The sequence below is a fragment of the Mus caroli genome, chromosome 11 (assembly GCF_900094665.2).
Source record: "Mus caroli chromosome 11, CAROLI_EIJ_v1.1, whole genome shotgun sequence".
NCBI classification, from domain to species: Eukaryota; Metazoa; Chordata; class Mammalia; order Rodentia; family Muridae; genus Mus; species Mus caroli.
Window position 1 is genome coordinate 73,001,603 of NC_034580.1, and position 9,552 is coordinate 73,011,154.

Genomic DNA, 9,552 nt, shown 5'->3' on the forward strand with positions numbered 1-9,552 from the left:
CAATGTCAGCCTGAGCAACCCAAAACAGAAAGTGAAAAGAGGGGCAGAGCATGGAGTGGAGTTGCTCCAATGCTTGCCCGCAGCTGTAAGGCTCTGGGTCCATTCTCAGCACTGAAGAAACCTGGTGAAGTGGTGAAGACCTGCAGCCCTTGCACTCAGTAGTCAGACACAGGAAGCTCAGAGGTTCAGTGCCATCCTCAGTTACAAATCTGAGCTGGTAGTGATAGCACAGGCCTTTACTCCCAGCCATCAGAGGCAGAGGCAGGCAGATCTCTGTGAGTTCAAGGCCAGCCTGGTTTAGAGTTTCAGGACACAAGTCTACAGAGAAAGCCCATCTTCACAAACAAAGGAAAATGGAATGTAAGGCCACATGAGACTCTGTTTCAGTAATAAAAGGAGACCATGGCAAGATATTGCACACCTTTAACCCAAGCACTCAGGAGGCAGAGGCTGCCAGATCTCTAAGTTCCAGGCCAGCCTGGGCTACATACAAAGTTCCAGGCCATCCAGGGATACACAGTGAGATCCTTTCTCAAGACAAAACAAAGAAACAATAATAAAAGCACTGTCACTCATACCTACATAAGATGTGTCTTTAAAAAATTAAAGAATGGGGGCTGGTGAGATGGCTCAGTGGGTAAGAGCACCCAACTACTCTTCCGAAGGTCTTAAGTTCAAATCCCAGCAACCACATGGTGGCTCAAAACCACCCGTAATGAGATCTGACTCCCTTTTCCAGAGTGTCTGAAGACAGCTACAGTGTACTTATAATAAATAAATAAATCTTAAAAAAAAATTAAAGAATGAATAGAGAAGCGTCCTGTGGCAAGGACACTTAGGGACCTGACAGTGCTAACTAGCTGAGGGGATATCAGGCATGGCAGAGGTGGAGCAATGCTGAAAACAGACACCTCCACAGAACTGAAGGTTAGGTCTCTCCTCCCACTCCCATCCACCACCCCTCACCCCCCACCCTCAAAGGAAGAAACAGACCAGACTGTCTAGGATAAGAAAGGGGGCGGAACACCCCCCAGAATGAGGGTCTAAATAGCAGAGGCTCAGCTGTGGGGAGTGTCTCAGCACAAGGTTCTGCTTCTCCACAGTATCAGGCTCTCACTGCGTCTTGAGCTCTGAAGAAATGCCCCGACCCTTACACTGGCTCCCACAAGGCCTGGGGGCTGAGGTGCTCCTCAGCTTCCCAGCAGAGGCCCACTTGTCCAGGGACCTTGCCAGAGGTGGCAGGCAAGCTTCAGCTCTGCCCACCCAGCTCAAACACAGTCAAAGCCTAGGGATGGAGTCAGGCTGAGGGTACATGGAGCCTGCTCCCAGATAGATTCTATCTAGGTCCAGTTGCCAGGACCTCCAGGTCCTATTCAGATTCAACTAACATTCCCATCATCACCCACAACAAACTGGGACCTTTCAGCGAGGCCCCAACAACTAAGCCCTGAAGGAAGTGGTAAGGGTCTCTTTCCTAGCCCAGTGGGGTAGGTAGGTAACCTGCTTTGTGGGGTTGGGGGTGAATGGTCACCCACTTAGAAGGCAGGGTGGCGGTGTAGTGTCAGTGTTGGGGTGCTTGACTAGCATCTTGGGCCTTCAGTTTCATTCCCAGGACAGGAAACTAAGCAGAAGACAAAGAAAAAGGGAGCCAGCAGGCAAAGAGTTAAGAAGCAGGGACCTCTAGAACCCGGGAAAACGTGCCCCACCCAGGGGAGGGGCCACAGGGTTAAAAGCCAAGCTGCTTGGGTGAGAAGAGACAAGGCAGGCTCTCCCTGTGCAGAGGCTTCCCTGGACGCAGCTCCAGCTCCACTCCAGCTCCAGGTAAGCAGTCCTTGGAGTGGCTGTCAGCCTGCTTATAGGTCAGGCCAGAGGGAAGCTCCTGCCTCACGACTTCTTTCTGCCTGTAACTCTGGATCCGTAAGAGACCTGAATAGACCTTAGCTTCCTTCTCTAAGCCGCCTGGGTTATCCTGGACCACAGAATCAGGGAGCTGCTGCTCTGGGAGGGAGTGGAGAAGCAGAGGTAGGGACTTAGGTGTCCATGACTGACCCTGAGCCAAGCCCCTGGCTCACGCCAGGCCTGCTGCTCACCTCCTCCTCCAGGACCTTGGCTGGGATATCATCATATACTGTAAGTTTGTGATGAGACACTACAGTATAGATGATGTACTAGTCTGGGTACCCCACCTCCAGAGCTCGGCCTATCAAGCCTGCTGACAGCCGTGGCACTTGGGAATGGCGAGGAAACCGTTACCATTACTGAGTTTAGTAATGGTAACGGTTCTCTTGCTGCTCCCACAAACTGTGCCAAGAAGACCTCGTGACCCTGGAGCAGACTGCTGGAAGAAAAGGACACCCAGGCTGACAAGAGAATGGGGTTGGGGGAATGGGTATATTTTTCTCTTCACTGTGCCAAAGAAATAAAAAATAAGAATAAGAACACTTGTCATTTAACTTTATTACCATCCAAGGCTGGATGGTTGGATGGGATGGGAGGACCTCTGTGAGTTTAAAGCTAGCCTGATCTATGAAGGGATAGCCAACCAGAGTTGTAGGGTGAGAACCCAGTTTCAAAAAAATAAAATAAAATAATAAAAAAATAAAAAAAGTCAGGCAGTGTTGGCACACAGTTTTAATCCCAGAACTCAGGAGGCAGACAGGTGGATGGATCTCTATGAGTTCAAGGCCAACCTGGTCTACAGAGAAAGAGGACAGCCAGGGCTGCTACAACAACAACAACAACAACAACAAACCCTGTCTTATAAAACCAAAAAAAGGAAACACGGGTCCTTATACAACTTCAAGGTGAGGAACTTGGGGGAGAAGAGAAAAATTGTGTTCCTACCAACAATTGGAAACTCAGGGCAAGAGTTTGGTTCCAATGCTAGCGGGGTGGGATATGACTTAGAGCCATGGGTTCTAGGATGCAGTTCAGCACGTATCCTATATAACTGACTGAGACCCTAGGCAGAGGAACTCCCTGAGAACCAAGCTAAGGCAGCTTCTCTCCTCCACTGGAAACATGGTTGGGCAAGCGCTGTGCAGACTCGGCAATGCCAGACTGGCTGGCACAGGACCTTCACAGGACCAAGGGCCTTTCCTCCCATTGATGACCAACCGACTAGGCCATCTTCTGTTACATATGCAGCTGGAGCCATGGGTCCCTCACAATGGAAACCAGTCAGTGTCCATGGCCCTTCCCAGTCCTGCAGACCCCTCTGACAGGGATAGTTCTAGTCAGTGACTGCCAGCAGCTTGAGCAGGGATCCACTGGGAGAGCAACAGAGGATGGTCATTTGAGGAGTTTCACAGAGAGGCGGATGAGAACGTCACAGTGGAAGATGTCCATGAGGTCCCGGCCCACCTCCTGTGCAATCTGGGAGATCAAGAGGCCCTTCTGACCAATCAGGATCCTCTGCAAGCAGTGAAAAGAGAGGCACATGGTTCTGCTCTCGGTCTCACAGATGGGGAAGAGGCCATGGGTAATACTGCTACCCTTCTTTAAGCATCCCTCACTTACCACATGAGATTCTTTGGGCACCAGAAGGTTCTGTTGGATCAGTAGCTCCCCACTTGGTCCTTCCTCCCATATCACTGTCTTCTGTATAAGGAGACATCATGAATGTCAGGCAGGCTCATCTCTGTATCTCTTAGTACCCAACTGTTCCAGGGGTGAGCCTGGTATACAGGCCCTGGGTCCTTTTCCTCTGCCCACACCTGCTGCACACCGTAGGGCACCTCCTCAGGCAGGTACTCTAAGAGCTTCTCTCTGATCTTATTGGCACAGATCTCTTCGGGTGTCTGGCTGGTGAGCACACCACTGTGGAACTCCCAGGGTCCTGGCTGGGCCTGTGTCAGAAGGTATTGCTGTGGGAACAAAGGGAGAGGAGGTTCTTAACCCCCATGCTTCTAGGAGGAAATGGCCATGACAGGGCTGACCTTAACATTACTACATAGTAGCTAAGGCTGGCGAACTCTTGACCCTGCGTTAGCCAACAAGCCCTGGGACTACAGGGGCGAGCTGCCACAACTGACTGAAACACCTTTAAGAGAGCATCTCAGTGGCTCAGTGGGTAAGAGTACCCGACTACTCTTCCAAAGGTCCAGAGTTCAAATCCCAGCAACCACATGGTGGCTCACAACCATCCTTAACGAGATATGACTTCCTCTTCTGGAGTGTCTGAAGACAGCTACAGTGTACTTACATATAATAAATAAATCTTTAAAAAAAAAAAAAGAGAGCATCTCAGGCAGATCAAGCTGGCCTTGTCCATCCTCATTTGTCCAGGCTGGGAATGAGCTTCCAATCTTCCTGTCTCTATCTCCTAAGTGCTACAACAGCAGGTGTGCACCCACGTGTCCAGCTTATGTGGGGCTAGATATTGAATCCAGCACACGAGACAAGCATTCTACCAATTGAGATACATTCCTAATTTGCTTCTGGTCTCTATGTTGCCTGGCTGGCCTAGAACTCACAATGGAAACCAGGTTGACCTCAAACTGAGTAATCCTTCTACCTCTGCCTCCTGAGTGCTGGGATAACAGCTGTGTGCCACCACACCTGGCTATTTTCTGTTTCCTGAGACAGGGTCTCATTGTAACTGAAGCTATTCTTGAATTCACTATGTGGTTAAAAATGACCTTGAAATCCTGATTCTCTTGCCTTGGCCTTTCAAGTGCTGGGATTACAAGCATAAATGAATGCCGGGCGTGGTGGCGCACGCCTTTAATCCCAGCACTCGGGAGGCAGAGGCAGGCGGATCTCTGAGTTCGAGGCCAGCCTGATCTACAGAGTGAGTTCCAGGACAGCCGGGCTACACAGAGAAACCCTGTCTCGAAAAACCAAAAAAAAAAAAACAAACAAACAAACATAATGACCAGAGCCAGAGTTTTGTTTTGTCTTTTAAAAGATAGGATCTTGGTGGATAGTCAGGCTGGTCTGGATGAGGCCTATCATAACATGGTAGAAGTGGTGGATTATGGGCAAGGCTAACTGACCTTCAATGTGTTCACATCCTTGTTGTTTAGTGCTGATAACATGAAGATCTCCTGGAAGTAGGGCCAGCCAATTCTCTGAGGGTTCCTCACTGAGTGTGCATTTGGGCCCTCAGTTTCAGGGCCAGGGCAGTGGGTGCCGGGGCGTGAGCGCAAGGCCTGCTTGACATTAAGCTTCTTGCCATTGACAACACCTTCAGTGAGGGTTGCTGTCAGCTCCAGGAGAACTGACTTCTGCTTCAGGCAATCTACCTGGACATGCGGGATGAACAAAGTGCATGGTGAGAGCCATGGGACGCTGGAAGGAAAACTCTCTCACATGGGCAGTCCTTACCTTGTTTAAGATGAGGATGCTAGGGACCTGAGAGAACTTGGTCAAGCACTGCAGCACCTGGGGACTGAGCCGACTCCTGGTCCACTTGTCTGACACATCCACAAGAACTACAACTAGAAGGTGGCAGACAGGCAAAAGGATACCTGTAACCTTCCTCCTGACCCACGACAAGTTCCTGGCTACGGGCCCCGGCCAGACCTCGGCTCCCAAACTCCCAGGAATGAAAGGCCCCGTTAATAGGGCTTCAGATCTTTAGTTTGAGTCTAACCAAGATCAGCAGATTCCATGCTCGTCCATGGATCTTCCAGCAAAGAGCGCTCCAGATGGTGCCTAAAGAACAAATGTATCAGTCAGGAAGGCTTATGACTGGTCAGTTCTTATGAGGAATGGTAGATAAAAGGGAAAACTTCCAGCTTCTATGAACAAATATCCCCTCCCCCTTTTCTCTTCTTTTTTTTTTTAAGTCACCCCTCCCCCAACACACACACAAGCATGTGTCCCCATAGCTAATACCTCTTCTGTTTAACAGGACTGATGATGCCAGGTGTGTCAAGCAGAATCTAGAATCAGAAAGATACCCACACCGCCCCCCCAAAAAAGAAAACGTTTTTAATGGACTAGTGGAGAAAAGGGCCACACACACTTTAGGTCCTAGGATTCAGTCCAGGGCTTTATTCATATTAGGTAAGGATTCAAGGATTCTAACAAGAATTTGCAGAGTCAGGCTGGTGAGATAGATCAGTGGATAAGAGCACCGACTGCTCTTCCGAAGGTCATGAGTTCAAATCCCAGCAACCACATGGTGGCTCACAACCATCCGTAACAAGATCTGACACCCTTTTCTGGTGTGTCTGAAGACAGCTACAATGTACTTACATATAATAAATAAATAAATCTTTAAAAAAAAGAAAAAAGAAAGCCGGGTGTGGTGGCACACGCCTTTAATCCCAGCACTCAGGAGGCAGAGGCAGGTTTTTGGTTCGTTTTGATTGTAGACCAGGCTGGCCTTGAACTCACCGAGATCTGCCTCCTAAGAACCGGGATTGAAAGCGTGAGCCACCACCACTGCCAGGTAAATTTTTTTAAAGGCTAATTGTTTGGTTTCACTATCTTGATTGCAGAACTTCTGCCAAGTACCTACCACTTGGGTCTCCTTCTCTGTGATGACCCCCAGAGCTTGACATCGAGTAGTGTGCACCTTCTTTGAAACAGGAAACACCTTCCAGAAAGAGAGAGGTTCCAATGAGACCCCAGATCTCTCCCAGGCCATCCATAAAAGAAAAGCAAGAAGTGAATGGGAAAAAAAAGAAAAAAAAAAAAAAAAGATGGGTATAGAGGGCTAGAGAGATAGTTCAGTGGATAACAGAACTACTTTCTCTTCCAGTGGACCTAGGTTCAACTCCCAGTTCCTAAGTGGTGGCTCACAACTGATTGTCACTCCAGTTTCAGAGGATCCAGCACCTTTTTCTGGCTTCTCTGGGTACCAAGCACACAAGCAGTACACATACTTGCAGGCAAAACACCCATATACAGAAAATAACGTGTAAAAAGGGAGGTGTAGAGGTTGAGATATCTGTGGCATACTTTACGGCCCAGCAGCTGATTGGAAAGTGTTGACTTCCCTGCATTTGGGGCTCCCAGGAGGACCACGCGGAGGACCCGTGAATTCTCAGGCATGTCAGGAGTATGCCCCAAGAGTAGATTCTGCTCATCTGTGTTAGGATGGGAACAGGAGTGATAGGTTGGATACTCATCTCTGATAACCAAGGAGGCAGTCAACATAAAAGATGAGCACCCCAGGCAGAAGCCACCCACTTTTAACTTTGAGACTAGTTTGGTATTTGAGCTTACTTGATCTCATTAGGTTACCTCTCTAAGTCTGATGCCCTCTTCTGATGTGTCTGAAAACAGCTATAGTGTACTTATATAATAAGTAAATAAATCTTTAAACAAAAAAAAAGAGGTTTAAAAAAGAGTGGATTGACTTTGAGACCAAGGCCAACCTGGGCTACATAACTAGACCCTGCCTCAAAAAACAAAACCACCACACTAAATGATACCAGAGAAACGGCACTTTATAAAATGGATGTGGTGGCTCGAACTTGAAATCCTCATAGGCAGGAGGCTGGGGATAGTGAGCTCCAGGTTATCCTGGTCTAGAGTGAAACTCTGTCTCAATGTCACCCTGAAAGAAAATAGCACTTTCTCAAGTAGCATGGACTACAGTCTGGTAGGAGACTAGGCATTGTTACCTGCAATGCAGTATCATAAGGAGAGACTGAAACATTTTGCAGTACCTTCATAGCAGCCTAGGGTACCACAGTCAGAGCTGAAATTATTCTCCAGATCCTCCTGCCTCTACCTCCTCAGTGTAGGGACTACAGGCATGCACCATAGGCCAAACTTAATTTAGGATCAAACCAAGTAGATAGAGCTCAAGATCCACGTATTGGATCTATACTGCTTGATGAGGACTTGAGGACCTGGTAATGGCTTGACAGAAGCCACCCATTCTTTTTTTTTTTTTTTTTTTTTGGTTTTTCGAGACAGGGTTTCTCTGTGTAGCCCTGGCTGTCCTGGAACTCACTCTGTAGACCAGGCTGGCCTCGAACTCAGAGATCCGCCTGCCTCTGCCTCTCAAGTGCTGGGATTAAAGGCGTGTGCCACCACGCCCGGCGAAGCCACCCATTCTTAACTTTGAGACTAGTTTGGCATTTGAGCTTACTTGATTTCATTAGGTTACCTAACCTCTCTAAGTCTCTTGGTTTTTTTTTTTTTTTCATATGTAATGTGGAATCACATTAACTATCTATGAATAACTTCTTTTTCAAAATGACAACTGTATGGGAGAGAAAAAAAACAACACAGGCTGGGCATTGAGGACTGAGGGAGACAACTTTGCCTTGACTAATGACTGTAATGAACAGAGGGTCTAGGTTCTTCACAGTCCTAAAGCTCTTTATGTTGCTATATTTATTTATTTGTGTGTCAGCGGGAGCTTATGGAAGTTAGGGCAAAACTTTCTGGGTCTCAGTTTCCACCATATGAGTCCCAAGAACTAAACTCAGGTTGTCAAGCAACAAGAGCCTTTGTCTGCTGTTTCACAGACCGTCGCTTTCAAACTCTTTGACAGCCTTCTCCACTGGGCTCAGGTTTATTTTTTTTATTAAATGAGAAGTTAAACTGCTATTCCCAGAGGCAGAGGGATTTTACTTACGATACATGATTTCCACTGCTAAAACCATCAGAGGCCGGTCATGGCCAACACCTGTAATCCCAACACTTAAGAGGGTGCAACGGGAAGATCCGAGTTCCAAGCAGGTTTGGGCTACACATCAAAACATGTCATAGAACAAAACACCTGTAACTAACATAGCTGGACCCTTTACCTCTGTGCACCGACACAGCGGGGACGCTCGGAACCAACGAACTGTCAGGCTGAGGAAATCCAAGGATACGGTCCAAGGCGGAGTCCTGACCATAACGACTAGAGGCCGAGGCCAGGAGGGGACCAGAGAAAGTGCCGCCCACGACACAGGACACGCACCTCGCCTGGCTACCTAGAAGACAGCCGGGCGGAGCAAGCCATTCCCTCCCTGCATGCGAACCCACCTGCCGGACCCCCAACAAGGCCCGAACAAGCCCAGCGCAGTACCACCTGGGGGCAGCCATTTTGCCGCAATGCACCCTGGTACGGATCAGAAGCGCGACGCGATTGGACCGAGAAGCCCACAGACCAACGAGTGGAAGAAAGCTAGACCGGCCCAAACAGAATCTCCATTCTACAACAAGGGCTACCCTAGGAGGTGTAGGGAAAGACGGTATCCAAAGGCGAAGGAAAGGCAAAATTATGCTGTGTTTCCTGCCTGCGTATAACGGTCGTCTTGGACTCCCAAACACATCATTTCTCCTCCTGCCAAAGTTGTGTAAAGATCTTTTTAACCATGTCTTCCTAATGACATTCCTCGGGACACCAAACCGCAGAAGCTCCTCTTAGCGCCTCAAGAGGAGAAACTCTCTTATTGCTAGGAGTGGGCGAGGGCATGGGAAAGGCTCTAAGCTGCATTTCGCTAGATTTTTTCTTTTTCTTTTTAAAATGCTTTCTAGCCTCGACCCTGCAGGATCCTTTCTTATTTCCTCTTTAGCTGTGTCTTAGCTGGGCGTGGCAGTCTTAGGGTTACTATAGCTGTGATGAAACACCATAACCAAAAGCTACTTGGGGAA

The 9,552-nt window shown here is 48.4% G+C and overlaps 1 protein-coding gene across 1 annotated transcript; it reads right to left on the bottom strand.

Annotated features, from left to right (window-relative positions):
• Positions 1–2,707: 2,707 nt before the first annotated feature.
• Eral1 (Era like 12S mitochondrial rRNA chaperone 1) lies at positions 2,708–9,004 on the bottom strand. Its single transcript, XM_021176815.2, has 10 exons — positions 8,718–9,004; positions 6,913–7,040; positions 6,470–6,547; positions 5,842–5,888; positions 5,597–5,658; positions 5,329–5,441; positions 4,998–5,246; positions 3,717–3,866; positions 3,520–3,600; positions 2,708–3,414 (listed from the first exon to the last, which is right to left on the bottom strand). Exons 1-10 carry the CDS (start codon positions 8,998–9,000, stop codon positions 3,292–3,294), a joined length of 1,314 nt encoding a protein of 437 aa, XP_021032474.1. The 5' UTR covers positions 9,001–9,004; the 3' UTR covers positions 2,708–3,291.
• Positions 9,005–9,552: the final 548 nt, after the last annotated feature.